This window comes from Chiloscyllium punctatum, chromosome 7 (assembly GCF_047496795.1).
Source record: "Chiloscyllium punctatum isolate Juve2018m chromosome 7, sChiPun1.3, whole genome shotgun sequence".
Lineage (NCBI taxonomy): Eukaryota > Metazoa > Chordata > Chondrichthyes > Orectolobiformes > Hemiscylliidae > Chiloscyllium > Chiloscyllium punctatum.
This window is the reverse complement of record NC_092745.1, coordinates 9,069,271-9,084,623: the sequence shown is the minus strand read 5'-3', so window position 1 is coordinate 9,084,623 and position 15,353 is coordinate 9,069,271. Positions and strand designations below refer to the sequence as shown.

At 46.9% G+C, this 15,353-nt stretch overlaps 1 protein-coding gene across 1 annotated transcript; it reads left to right on the top strand.

The window, feature by feature from the left end:
• Positions 1–4,657: 4,657 nt before the first annotated feature.
• LOC140479391 (immunoglobulin kappa light chain-like) lies at positions 4,658–14,339 on the top strand. Its single transcript, XM_072573288.1, has 3 exons — positions 4,658–5,137; positions 5,647–5,678; positions 13,510–14,339. Exons 1-3 carry the CDS (start codon positions 4,737–4,739, stop codon positions 13,836–13,838), a joined length of 762 nt encoding a protein of 253 aa, XP_072429389.1. The 5' UTR covers positions 4,658–4,736; the 3' UTR covers positions 13,839–14,339.
• Positions 14,340–15,353: the final 1,014 nt, after the last annotated feature.

The window sequence follows — 15,353 nt, the reverse complement described above, 5'->3', positions numbered from 1 at the left end:
GCAATATCTGTTTGGAGTCTGTCCTGTTTAAGACGGTGATCGTACCACACAACGCAATGGAGGGGATTCTCAATGTGAAGGTCAGACTTAGTTTCTACAAGGACTGTGTGATGGTCACTCTTACCAATACTGTCAAGGACAGATGCATCTACAGCCACAAGATTGGTGAGGATGGGGTTTTTCCATCTTTTTGGTTCCTTCACCACCAGCTGTAGAGCCAGTCCCTCAGCTACGTCTATTAGGAAGCAAGCAGCTCGATCTGTCGTGGCACTGCTGAGCCACTCTCAGTTGTGGACATTGAAATCCAACACCCTGAACACACTCTGTGCTGTCACCACCCTCAGTGCTTCCTCCAAGTGCTGTTCAACATGGAGGGGAGACTGATTCATCAGCTGAGGGAGCAAAACATCTTGTAATCACCAGGAGGTTTCCTCGCCCATGTTTAAGCTGGTGTCATGAGTCTTCATGGGGTCCAGAGCCAACTTTGAGGCTTCCCAGGGTAACTCCCTCCTGGCTGTAGACCACTGTGTCATCAGCTCTGCTGGGTCTGCCTTTCTGTTGGGACAGGACACATGCAGGGTCCTGCATTGTCTGTAACGTATGGTTCTGTGAGTATGACTGTGTCAGGCTGTTGCGTGACTAGTGTGTGAGACAGCTCTCCTGAATTTGGCACTAGCTCCCAGATGTCAGTAAGAAGGTTGGAGCAGGGTAGACAGGGCTGTTTATGTCTTTGTCTTTTCCGTGTGTCGATCGATGCCTATGGCCTGTCCGGTCTCATTTCTTTGTTGAAACGTTGTCATAAGTGATACAACTGAGAGCCTTGCTCGTCCATTTCAGAGGGCAATACAGAGTCAACCACATTGCTAGGTGACAGTGCCATGTACCCCGGCAGTCCATTCCGACCTCCCCCACTTCCCCATTCTGTATATGGAAGGCTGAAGCCTCTCAGCAGGATATTCAACCACAGGAGCTATCACAGCCCGTGCGCAATTCTGTCCCCACATTAAATCCACACAAATCTTGAATTCACATAGCGCCTTCAATGCGCAAATCATTCCAAGAATGTTCATAAAGTTACAGTGAGAGGGATGGGGGAGGGGTAGGGGGAACATAAGAACTAGCAGCTGGAGCAGGCACTTCAGCCCCTCGAGGTAAAAACAATGACTGCAGATGCTGGAAACCAGATTCTGGATTAGTGGTGCTGGAAGAGCACAGCAGTTCAGGCAGCATCCAAGGATCTTCGAAATAGACATTTCGGGCAAAAGCCCTTCATCAGGAATAAAGGCAGTGAGCCTGAAGCGTGTTGAGATAAGCTCGAGGAGGGTTGGGGTGGGGAGAAAGTAGCATAGGGTACAATGTGTGAGTGGGGGAGGGGATGAAGGTGATAGGTCAGGGAGGAGGGTGGAGTGGATCGGTGGAAAAGAAGATAGGCAGGTAGGACAAGTCATGGGGACAGTGCTGAGCTGGAAGTTTAGAACTCGGGTGAGGTGGGGGAAGGGGAAATGAGAAAACTGTTGAAGTCCACATTGATGCCCTGGGGTTGAAGTGTTCCGAGGCGGAAGATGAGGCGTTCTTCCTCCAGGCGTCTGGTGGTGAGGGAGCAGCGGTGAAGGAGGCCCAGGACCTCCATGTCCTCGGCAGAGTGGGAGGGGGAGTTGAAATGTTGGGCCACGGGGCGGTTTGGTTGATTGGTGTAGGTGTCCCGGAGATGTTCCCTGAAGCGCTCTGCTCGGAGGCGCCCAGTCTCTCCAATGTAGAGGAGACCGCATCGGGAGCAACGGATACAATCAATTATATTAGTGGATGTGCAAGTAAAACTTTGATGGATGTGCAAGGCTCCCATGACTTTTCCGGACTTGTCCTACCTGCCTATCTACTTTTCCACCGATCCACTCCACCCTCTCCTCCCTGACCTATCACCTTCATCCCCTCCCCAACTCACCCATTGTACTCTTTGCTACTTTCTCCCCACCCCCACTCTCCACGCTTCAGGCTCACTGCCTTTATTCCTGATGAAGGGCTTTTGCCCAAAACGTCGATTCCGAAGCTACTTGGATGCTGCCTGAACTGCTGTGCTCTTCCAACACCACTAATCCAGAATTCAGCCCCTCGAGTCTGCTCCACCATTTAATATAATCATGGGTGATCCCATCTCAGACTCAACTCCATTTTCCTGCTCACTCTCCATTATCCTTTAACCCATTACTCATTAAAAATCTGTCCCATCTACTCCTTGGTGTGAGACAGGGGAGGGACCACTCCATTTCAGAAAAGGCTGACAATAGGGAAGGAGAGGGGAAAGGATTAGTACATGTTGTGAATTGACAGGATGGGTCACTGGGTCAGAACCCGTCCTGTCCCTCCAGCTCACACTGATGGTCTGAGGAACTCCTCTCTCTGCTGCGCCTTCATGGAATTAGGTTTGTGTCCAAACAAGTCCTCAGTGAGAATGGGCCAACAGCACAGAACTGCACAGAACTGTCCTTCAATTGATAAGAATCTGTCCATCTTCTTGAGAGAGGCCAAACCCTGGTTGACGTGGAAATAGGGCCTTCCTCCAGGAGAAGACAGGGGTCAAAGGTTAACATCCATTAGTGGGACAGAGCAGGGGGGAGATTTATCCTGCATTCAACTGTCACCACCTAGGACACTGTCAGAAAGAGAGAGAAGCGAGACAGAGAGAGAGATGGAGGGAAAAAGACTTTGTATGTGTGTGTGTGAGAGAGAGAGAGAGAAAGAAAGTGAGAGAGAGAGAGAGATAGAGGGACGAGCATCTGATACGGTGTAAGGTATGTGAGTGGACCAAGAGAGAGGTAGAGGGAGGTAGAAATGGTGAGGTTGAGGGATAGAGAGAGAAATAAGATGCAAGACAGTGTGACTGAGAGGGATGGAGACAGTCAAAGAGACAAGGAGAGGGAGACAGAAAGAGACAGGATGGGTGTGAGACCAAGCATGAAGAGAGTTGAGAGGGAGGGTAGGGTTGAGTGAGAGAGAAAGAGAGAGAGAGAGAGAGAGAGAGAGAGAGAGACATGAGAATGGGTAGATTTAGAATGAGAGAGAGAGAGAGGGAGAGAGACTGTAAGTTGGGAGGTAGAGAGGGAAGGAGAGAGAAAGAGGGAGGAATAGAGAGTGACAAATAACAATTGGAGGCTTTTAATTGGAGTGAGAGAGGGAGCGAGTAACAGAGATAGTGAGAGATGGAGAAACAGATGATGAGACGGAAAGAGAAAGCATCAGTGAGTTGGAGAGAGTGACGATGAGACAAAGTGAGAGAGAGAGAGAGAAGGAGAGAACATGAAAGAGATCAACAGTGGGAGAGACAGAAACAGGTAGTGAGAAAGAAGTGGCAGATGTGGGTCAGAGAGGGAGAGGGACAAGTCCTGGTCACCACTTTCTGAGAAGAATGTGATTGTACTTGAAAGGGGGCAGAGATTCCCCAGGATGCTGCCAGATTGTGAGCTTTGAGAAAAGATTGTAAAGGTTAGGGTTGTTTTCCTTGGAGCAGTGAAGGCTTAAAAGGGACCTGAGAAAGAGGGATAAGATTATTCAGGTGGGTAGGATGGCACTTTTTATATGAGTAAAAGACTTAATAACCTGGGACAGAGATTGAAGGTAACACAGACATGGACACATAGAAATTTGTAGCAGCAGTAGGCCATTCGGCCCTTTGAGTCTGCTCTGTCATTCAGTATGATCATGGCTGTATCAATTTTTGAATGTCATCATTTCTTCGCGGGTCGGTGTGGGCTTGTCGGACCAAATGGCCTGTTTCCACACTGTAGGCATTCTATGATCTATGGCTGATCCTCTCTCTCAAAGTCATATTCCTGCCTTCTCCCCATTCTCTTCAAGCTGTTAAAATGCAAAACAATTATCTCTCGCTTTTTCTTGAATATATTCAGTTCCTTTCCTCCACAGTCTTCAGTGGTAGAGACTTCCACAAGTTGACCACCCTCTGAGTGAAGAAATGTTTCCTCATCTCAGTCCGAAATGGTCTACCCTCAATCCCCCTGAGATTGTGACCCCTGGTTCCAGAATCCCCAACCAGGGGAAACCTCCTCCCTGCCCCATCCTGTTACAATTTTATATGTTCCAATCAGATCCCCTCTCATCCTTCTGAACACGAGTGAGTGCATGGCCAGGTGATTTGGCGAGCTAGAGAGTGAGAGGAGAGTTGAGGAGAAATGTTTTCACGCAGAGGGTGGTGGGGGTCTCGAGCTCACTGCCTGAAAGGCGAGTTGAGTCACAAACTCTCATGACATTGGAGCAGTATTTAGATATTCCCTTGTGTTGCTGCAGCCTCCAGGGTAATGGGCCAAGAGCTGGAGGATGGGATTAGTGCCATCAGATCGCTGTTTACCAGCACTGACGCAATTGGCCAAATGGCCTCATTCGGTGCTGTTCTCATCAATGATTCTCTCAGACAGAGAGAGAGAGAGAGAGAGAAGAGGAAGTGTGAGTGGCTGACGTGGCTCTCTCTGCCTGATGCCATTTACATACTGAGGAACACCCAGTCAGACTCTCACAAGCTGCAGCTTTATAAAGCAGAGCCCTGTGAAGGGAGAGTTTATCAGGAACCAGGCACAGGGACAGGAGCACACACCATGATTTCACACATCCAGCTGATCTGGCCCCTGGCATTCTGTGTCGCAGGTACAAATCTCTCTCCTTCCACCTTGAATCTTTAGCTGCTCTCCATTTCACTCCAATTCCACTGACTTGTGATTGAAGGGAAAATGCTGAAACCAGAGGAATGCTCAGTGTCTCCAACAATCTCTCATTTGACAGGCTCTTTCTGTGACAGTTCTGACTTCACTGTGTTTCTCTCTGACCCCTCAGGTATCAATGGGGACATCATCATGACCCAGTCTCCCCCAGTGCTGTCAGTGGGACTGGGCCAGACCGCAACACTCACCTGTAAGGCCAGTCAAAGCATTAGCAGCTACCTTGCTTGGTACCAGCAGCGAGAAGGTCAGAAACCCTCTCTCCTGATCTATGATGCAACAACTCGATTCACAGGAGTCTCCGATCGATTCACCGGCAGTGGATCAGGGACCAGTTTCACCCTGACAATCAGCAACGTTCAGAATGAGGATGTCGCTGAATATTACTGTCAGCAATATAGCAGCAACCCTCGACACAGTGACACAGAGCTGTACAAAAACCTCAATACATAAAGCACTACCTCCTGTACTGACACATCCATGGTTATATAAAATGCATAATAATGGACACACAGTCCCACCGCCTGAACTGACATAACCCACAGTTAGGTCTAAATGAAACTGAACAAATTACCCCATGCTGAGATTGTTACTGTCCACGACACACTCCAGTCCCCGTGGTGTCTCAACGCTAACTGAAGGCCTCAAGTTTCCCTCTTACACTCCATGGCCACATGTGAAGTGCAGCTGCAAGATTTAACATCGAAAAATAAATTTCACAAACCTCCCGAGCCCAGCTGGAAACAACCCAGAGAGACAGAGAGAGAAAGACACATGAATGATAGAGAGACAGAGAGGGGTAGGGAGACGGTGAGAGTGAGTGAGAGACAGCCAGAGACAGAGAGAGGTTGACAGTGATAAGAGGGAAGCAGAGAGCAGAAGTTTTTGTATAGCCTCTGCACTGGGAGCTCTCACTGTGGTACACGTTCGGTCCAGGAACCAAGCTCAGACTGAGTAAGTAAACCTCAATCCTCCGTTATTAACCCTGTCAATACTGAAACACACTTTCTAAAATACAGTTGCTGAATTGTTGAAGGTGTAAGTGGGAAGCTGCAGTGAATGAAATGGTTGATTGAGGAGCACTGTGTCTAACAGCGTGTCCAGCTGTATTTCTTTCGTTCCATTACCCCCTTTAAACAGCAAGATATAAGTCAGTCAGTTTTACTCACCGCGTGGAGGAGCTCTGTCCATTTGCAGCCTGTGGTCCCATTCCTGCAGCATGGAGTGAAATCAGTGAGTAGCCTCCTGTCAGTCTCAGTGTGATGGACACGGGCAGAGTTTGATGTGAGCTCTGGCTCCCTGTCCCAGTCTCTGATCTCACTGACCTCAGCAGCAGCAGCAGCAGCAGCAGCAGCACAGTAAGACACCGAGCTCCCACCTCCCCCAGCTTTAACTCTGCTCAATCACACAATCACAGAATTGTTACAGCGCACACGGAGGCCATTCTGCCCATCCTGCCTATACTGGCTCTCTGAATGAGCAATTCACTGAGTGTCATTCTCCTGCCTTCTCCCTGTCACCCTGCACATTGTTCCTTTTCAAATAACAGTCTTATTCCCTTCAGAATGTTTCAATTGAAGCTGCCTCCACCACACTCTCAGGCAGTGCATTCCATACTCGAACCACTCACTGGCTGAACATGTTTTTCCTTATTTGACTTTTGCTTCTTTTACCAATCACTTCCAATCTGTGGCCTCTCGCTCTCAATCCTTTCAAGAGTGGGAACATTTTTTCCCCGTTTGCTCTGATCAAACGCGTCCTGATTTTGAATTCCTCGAACAAATCCCCTCTCAGCCATCTCTTCTCCAGTCTATCACATAACTGAGGTTTCTCATTCTTGGAACAATCTTTGGGAGTGTTTTCTACCCTCTCTACAAAACATTGACATCCTCCTGAATTATTTACATGATCTCACCCCATCAGGATTTCACAGACCTCTATCTGGTCACCCCTAGCTTCCTGCACTTCAGGGTCCAGCCTCTCATAGTCATTGAGTTGTGTGGCACTGAAATAGACCCTTCGGTCCAATTAGTCTGCGCCGACCAGATATCCTAAACTGATTGAGTCCCCTTTGCCAGTATTTGGCCCATATCCCTCATAATGCTTCGTAGTCATGTGTACATCCAAATGTCTTTTAAATGCTGTAATTGTATGCGCCACATTCACTTCCTCTGGCAGCTTGTTCTATATATGCACCGCCTCTGCATGAAAATGTTACTCCTCGGACCCCTTTTGAATCTTCCGCTCTGCTCTTAAACCTATGCCTCCAGATGTGGACTCGTCCGTCTTAGGGAAAAGACCTTAGCTGTTTACCAAATCTGTGCCCCTCATGGTTTTTTAAATCTCTGTAAGGTCACCTCTGAGCCCCAGACTATTCAGTCTCTCCCTCTTGCTCAAACCCTCCACTCCTGGCAAAATCCTTGTAAATACTTTCTGCACCTTTTCCTGTTTAATATCATCCTTCCTGTGCATCCGAACTGCTAGGACTCTGTTCGACAACACACCCCAGGGTCCTATTATTAATCCACAGGGCCCTACCATTAATCCCCAGGGTCCTACCATTAATCCACAGGGCCCTACCATTAATCCCCAGGCCCTACCATTAACTGTGTAAGTCCTGCCTTTCCAAAATGCAACATCTTGCACTTATCTAAATTGAACACCATCTGTCACTCCTCAGCCATTGGCCGAACTGATCAAGGTCCTGCTGTACTGTGAGATAATCTTCGTCATTATCCACTTCACCACCAATTTTGATGTAATCTGCAAACTTACTAAACTTACCTACTATATTCACATCAAGATCATTTATTTAAATCATGTAAATAGTAGACCCAGCACTGATATTTATGGCACATCGCTGGTCACAGACTTCCAGTCCAAAAGGCAGCCCTCTACCACCACCCTTTGTCTCCTACCTCAAGTCATTTTTTTATCCAAATGACGAGCTCACCCTGGAACCCATGTGATCTAACCTTCCTACTCAGTCTACCATGGCTAACCTTGTCAAATGCTTTGTTAAAATCCAGGTGGACAATGTCAATTGCTCTGCCTTCATCAATCTTCTTTGTTTCCACTTCAGAAAAACTCAATCAAGTGAGTGAGAAAGGATTTCCAATCCACAAAATCACATTGACTATCCCTTTATGTACTCCAGTTTCCTCCCGCAGTCCAAAGATGTCTAAGTTAGATGGATTGGTCATGCTAAATTGCCCAAAGTGTACAGGAATGTGCAGGCTAAGTGAATTAGCCATCTTTAAGGGGACCTATTCACTCCCTAGTTACACTTTTGCCCTTTTCTTATTTACAATATTTCGACCCCCTCTGTCTCAAAACAGCCAGGAATTGAGTGCCACTCCACGAATATACCTCGACTATCCCTGAACTTCGAGTTTATTATTCACATCAGGACTTTGCTGCAACCTTTAGCCCCAGTTCATTCACTCTGATGTGTTCTTACCCAACGGAAGTCTGTGTTTTCCCAAGTGAATCATTTCGAAACTGGATTCCTTTTCCATGGTCACCCTCAACCTTATGATACAATGATCACTCTTCCCTTAATGTCCTCTCACTGACACTTGGTTTACTTGCGCCTCCTCACTCCCAAGATCCATGTGTAACCGAGTCTCCTTTCTCATTGGACTGGAATCACACGGCTGGAGAAAGTTCACCTGAGTACCCTCTCACAACACTGGACCCTCTCTACCCTTCACAATGATGCTATCCCAGTCTATGAGGATAATTAAAGCTCTTCCCCTCCCCAACCCCACCGCCACCCCCCTCCCCAGCCCCACCCCATTTATAACAACTCTCTATCGTGATTTGACAGACCCTGTAAATTCGTTGCACATTTGTTCTTCTACTTTCCACTTGATGGTGATCTTTGGACTCCACTGAGGATTCTGTGAACCTTGGTGTTTCTCTCTGATATTCCCCCATGGCTCCCACAGCCCTACCAAGTCAGTTTAAACTCTCTCCAACAGCAGCAACAAATCACCCCATAAGGAACTCAGTCCCAGCTCTGTTCAGGAGCATCCCATTCAGTCTGTAACAGGTAACATCTCGCCCACAGCCAGTCCCAATGCCCTAAGAATCTAAAGCCCTCCCTGCCAGACTCTCTTTCCAGCCTCTTATTCATCCGTCTTATCTTCCTGTTTTTATTCTCACTTATTTGGGGCACTGGGAGTAATGTGCACATGCCTACTTTTCAGCTCCTGCTCTGAACTCCCTCCCGAAGTCACTAAATTCTGACTGCAGGACCACATCCCTTTTCTGCCTCTGTCACTGGGACCGATGTGGACCCCGACTGCTGCCTCTTCCCCGTCTCCCCTCAGGGTGCTCTGCAGCCGCTCAGTGACATCATTGACCCTGGCACCAGGGAGACAACCCACCATCCTGGATTCCCATCTGCAGCTGCAGAAACACCTATCGATTGCACTCACTCTCGAATCTCCTCTCACTATCGCTCTTCCGTTCTTCCTTGTGACCTCCTGTACAGCTGAGCCCTCCCCATGGTGCCATGGACTTGGATCTGGTTGCACTCCCCAGATGGACCATCATTCTCATCAGGATTCTGAACTGAATCCTGGTTGGAGAGTGGGATGCACTCAGGGATTCCTGTACTAGCTGCCTGGTCCTTTTGGACTGTCTGCTGCTCCCCCATTCCCTCTCTCCCTGCATACTCTGAAGCTGCAGAGTGACCACATCTAGAAACATGCTCTCCACGGAGCTCTCAGCCTTACGGACTCTCCGCACTGACACCAGCTGCTGCTGAAACTCCGAAACCCAGAGCTCCAACTGCTGTCACTGACCACACTTCCTACACTCATGGTATTCCAGGAGCTGTGAAGTATCCTAAAATTCCCACATAGGTGCAAATTCTCTCCACTCATTGGTCATCTCTTGGCAAAGTTCTGATGATAAACAGGTCCAGAAGGGCTCACAGTCCAGTGGGTTCAGTGTTCCAGGGTTTTGGGGAAACTCTTCAGAAGACTTTAAGAAATAGGAGCAGAAATCAGCCATTCAGCCCATTGAATCTGCTCTGCCATTTGATCTTGGCAGATATGCCTCTTACCCCCATTCTCCTTCCTACTCCACGGGAACGTTCAATCCCCTTAATAATCACAAACCGATCTATCTCTGTCTTAAATACACTCAGTGACTTGTCCTCCACTGCCCTCTATAGCAGTAAGTTCCACATATTCACCACCCTTTGGCTGAAGAAATTCCTCCTCATCTCAGCTCGAAAGGGTCGGCCCTTCATTCTGAGGCTGTGCCTCGGTTACTTAGTCTCTCCTGTTTTCGGAAACATATCCGCATACACTCTTTCCAGGCTGATCAGTATTCCGTAAATTTCAATAAGGTCCATCCTCATCCTTCTAAACTCCATTGAGTACAGACCCAGAGTCCTCAACCACGCCTCATATGACAAGCCCTTCATCCCCAGGATCATTCTTGTAAATCCCTCCAATGCCAGCACATTGTTTCTTAGAATATGGGTCCCAAATCTGTTCACAATATTCCAAATTCAGTCTGACCAGAACCTGACACAGCCTCAGCAGTACATCTCTGCCCTTGTATTCCGGCCCAACTGAAACGAATGCTATCATTTCATTTACCTTCCCAAGCACAAACTGGACCTGCCTGTTCACCTTCAGAGAAACCTGAATGAGTTTTGTGCTTTAGATTTCCAAAGGCTTTCCTCATTTAGAAAACAGCCTTTGCATCTCTCCTTCCTACCAACGTGCATAACCTCACACTGTAACACACTGTATTCTATCTGCCACTTCTTTGCCCACTCTCTGAGCCTATCCAGGACCTTTTCAGCCTTCCCACTTCCTCAACACTACCTGTCCCTAAACCTATCTCATGTCGTCTGCAAACCTTGCAACAATGTCTTCACTTCCTTCATTCAGATTGTTAATGCATGACATGAATAGTTATGGTTCCAACATTAATACCTGCAGAACTCTATTAGTCACCAGCTGCCATTTTTCCTCACCCTCTGCTTTATATCAACCTACCAGTCCTCAGTCCATGCCAGTACCTTGCCCCTAACTCTATGGGCTCGTACCTTATGTCAAAGGCCTTCTGGAAATCCAAATAGATTACATCTTCAGACTCTCCTTTGTCTGACTGGCTGGGAGCTGTTGCAGCTGTACAGGACATTGGTTCGGCCACTTTTGGAAAACTGTGTGCATTTCTGGTTGCCCTGTTGTAGTAAAAATGTTGTGAACCTTAAAATTCTTCAGAAAGGATTTTCAAGAATGTTGCCAAGGTTGGAGGTTTTCAGCTACTGGGAGAGGTTGAATAGGATCTAATTTCCCTGGATTGTTGGAGGCTGAGCGGAGACCATTTTGTGGTTTTAGGATCATGAGGGGCATTGAAAGGGTGAGTAGAGAAGGTATTATTTTCAGAGTTGGGGAGTCCAGTTCTTGAGGCATAGGTTGAAGGCGAAGGGGGAAAGATTTGAAAGGGTCTGAAGGGGCAACTTTTTCACGTGGTGGGTGGTGTGTGTATAGAATGAGCTGCCAGAGGAAGAGGTGGAGGATGGTATGATAACAACATTTAAGAGGATGGGTACATGAACATGAATATGGGGGGGGGGGGGGGGTTTAGAGGGATATGCGCAAAATGCTGGAAAATGGGAATAGCTTAATTGGAGGTTTGTTAAAGAGATATCGAGCTCCATCCCACTTTCCAGCTCTTGCTCCTTAAGCCTGCGGTTTCACTGTTTCAAATGAGTATCCAAGTGTTTTTTCTCAATCTGATGCGGGTTTCTGCCTGTCCAACCCTTTCAGACTGTGGGTCCCAGATCCCACCAGCCTCTGGCTGAAAACAATTTCTCCACAATTCCCCTCGAACTCTGTCTCCAATTAATTTCAATCTCTCCCCATGGTTATCATCCTTTGTGCTGATGGAAATCAGTCCTTCCTACCCACTCTATCCAGGCCCCTCATCAATTTCTACACCTCGATCAAATCTCCCATCAGCCTCCTTGTTCCAAAGAATACAATCCCAGCCAAACCAATCATTCCTCAAAGCTAAAACTCCCCATTTTGACAAAATCCTCCTCTGTCCCCATCACAAGTGGGATCACATCCTTCCCGTAATGTGGTGACCAGAACCGTACACTGTTCTCTCACTGTGCTCTAACTGGGGTTGTATACAGTTCCAGAATAAACAAACTCCTTTCTTTCACTGTCAACCAATAATGAGATAAGGGAGGCAATGGTCTAATGATATAATTACTGAACTCTTAATCCAGAGGTCTAGATAATGTTCTGTGAACCAGGGTTAGAATCCTGCCACAGCTGATGGTGGAATGTGAATTCAATAAAAAAAATCTGGAATTAAGAGTCCAATGATGACCATCGTTGATTGTCAGGAAAAAGCCATCTGATTTACTAATGACCTTTAGGGAACGAAACGGTCATCGTTACCATGTGACCCCAGACCCACAGCAATGTTGTTGACTCTAAACTGCCCTCTGGGCGATTATGGGTGGGCAATAAATGCTGCCGATCCAGCAATGCCCACATTCCATCAAGGGAAAAAGAAAAATAGTTTCTCCCATGTGTCTTCTTAACCACCTTACTGACCCGCATTCATTAATCACCATGGCCACATCTTCCACCTCCACTCACATGTGACTTCCAGGTTCAAATTGACAAAAAACATTCCGTCGATATCTGAGAAACATATAGAAACATCAACATAGGAGGCCATTCAGCCGCTCAAGCCTGCTCTACCATTCAATATGATCATGGCCAAACATCCAACATAGTCTCCGTTCCTGCTTTCTCCCCACATTCTTTGATCGTTGAAATATATCTAACTCCTTCTTGAACACATACTGCATCTAATTCCCTCATGCTGGAAAAATGGATGAGAATTATTGGGTTGTTGTTTTTTGACCAATGTGGACACAATGGGCTAATGGGCCTTTTAGGTCTCTCTGACTCTATGACTCTATTATATTATGAATAACTGGGTACCAATTACTGGCCCCTGTGGTACCCCAACTGGTAACTACCCCAATCCTCTTGTTCGTTAGGATTTCCCTGATTCACTTGGACATATTTCATCCTTACAGCTCTTTGCCTTCCTCAGGTCCTGTTCAATTTTAATCCTGCATTTTCTATCCTCCTCTCAGCTTTCTGCAGGTTTGAACTCCAGATAACCAACATCACCTTCCCTGTTTGGTCTTCCCTGCACTGGTTGCCTTTTGACATCCCAGGCTAAGAGTTTAGATTTGGGTTTCCCACCCTTACTCTTTGTGGGAAGAGATTCTGCATGATCTCTGTCTTGTCACTTGAGGGCTCCCACTGCCCTGACACTGATTTCCCATCAAGTCACTGGTTCCAGTCCACTTTTACTAAATTACCGAAACATTCAGTAAAATAAAACCTTTTACACTTGCTCCATGGTTCTCCATTTCGATCCCTAATTTCAATCTCACTGAGTTCTGATCACTGTCACTGAAATGATCGCCATCTTTTAGTTCTCCCAGCTGCCCACATTCATTCCCCAAACGACGGTCCAAAACTGTCCCTTCTCTTTCACCACCACCTTCTCAGGGGCAATTAGGGACGAGAAATAAATTCTGCTCCTGCTAGTGACACTCATATCCCAAGAATCAATTTTAAAAATGTAAATTCTTTTGTCTGGTTTATTAGGTATTGGAGACAAATATTCAAACATTTGATCAGTGAATATTCTGAGAATTAAAATCCCTTTCAATGGCAGGGATTAAAATTGTTTCTCTCTTAAAATTGTTTTTCAGGCCGTGACAACTCTCAGCCCAAGCTGACCCTGCTGCCCCCCTCCCACGAGCAGGTAGATGCCAAGGGCACTGCCACCCTGGTGTGCCTTGCCAATCACTTCTATCCCGATGAGCTAGAGGTGCAGTGGAAGAAGGATGGTGCAGTCATTTCGGACGGGGTTCAGACCAGCAACTACTTGCGAGCTTCGGACAGCACCTACAGTGTCAGCAGCCTGCTGACCCTCTCTGGGTCTGACTGGGAGTCCAACGCTCGCTTCTCCTGTGCCCTCACCCACGTGACCCTCCCTTCACCCCTCAGCAAGAGCATCAGGAGATCAGAATGTGTGTAGAGTGTTTGAGACAGTCCACAGAGGAGACACAACTTTAAACAGAACAAGGCTCAGCTAGCAGGAAAAAGATCATTGTCAGCACTGAATTTCAACACTCTTCCTTCTCACGACTGGCTCAGAGACACTTCTGAGGTTCAGGAGTAAAGGTAGTTCATTGGGACAGTGTCGATAGAGCTTTACGCTGTGTCAAACCCCATGCTCTCCCTGTTCTGGGACTGTTTGATTGGGACAGGGTTGATTTGTGATACCAAGTAAAATCTCTTGAAGTTGCTGAAGGCTGTCAGCTGTAAAAAACAATGTGAACCTTCGAAATGTCTACTTCAATAAAACAGATCTTCCTGCTCAGCAGCCAGTTCCAATTTAAGGTTTTTGTCACTATTTGAAGGGCAGGATTCTCATGTTATTGAGAAAATCTCCGCAAGTCTTTTCCTCAAAAGCCATTGTATCTGTGAATTTGTGCAGCTTCCTCTGTCTGGGCTGTTAATTGCAGTCTGTTTTCTGTCAATGTCAGTCTAGAAAAGGGAATAAAGTTGATGAAGATTCAGTCTCTGTCTCTGTGGGCTTTGGAAATGGACCACTCCATTCAGCGGATTAGCTGCATGTCAGCATGACATTGTCACAATTGGCTACATGGCCTGTCAATCCATGGTAGATGATACTGACAGCCAATCAGCAATCAGTTTCAAATAATCCAGTTGGTCTGGAATCTGTGGAGGTTACAAGATTCCAAACAGAATAGAAACTGAAAGCTGTTCGGATTCAATAATTACAATCTGAGGCATTCCGTGTTCACTCTCTGGTCTAAACTCAGGTGCTGGGATCGCACTGTGCACTCTCTGCTGCATGCTGTATTATACGTGAAATGATCTGAGGCCAATCACTGACACTGCAGGCTGTGTGTCTCTCTCTGAGTGAGTGTAGTACATAATGCTGCCTGTAGGTGTCACTCTGAGTGTGGGTGTGTTATTCAAAGAGACACCTCCAGGCAGCTCGGGTTGTGTGCATGTTACTCAGTGCTGCCTGATTCTGTGTGTATGTGTGTGTGTGTGTGTGTTAACTCAGTATTGCCTGTAGGTGTGTCTGAGTGATGGATAGAGAATAGGCTTTGTGATGGGGAATAAAGATTAGGCCTTAATCTTCTCAAATCTCAGATGAAGAACAGTTTAGCCTGAGATGGCAGCTCATTGAGATGGACAAAGTTAAAAATCACACAACACCAGATTAGAGTCCAACTGGTTTCTTTGGAAGTACAAGCTTTCGGAGTGCAGCTCCTTCATCAGGTGGCGAGTGGGGCAGGATCATAGGACACAGAATTTGTCATGAAATTGAAATGGCAGGTAAGAAAGGTGAATACTGAGAGTGTATTCTCAGTAAGGGACGGATTTCAGAGGCAGTGCGCACTGTGCTCCCTATTGTGCTCCCCAATTACAAGGAGCCGGGGTCATTGCAGTTGTGGTTGTCTGCTCAGCCAGTGCTGGCTAGCCATAGTCATATTTCAAACTCAATTAGCCCTAA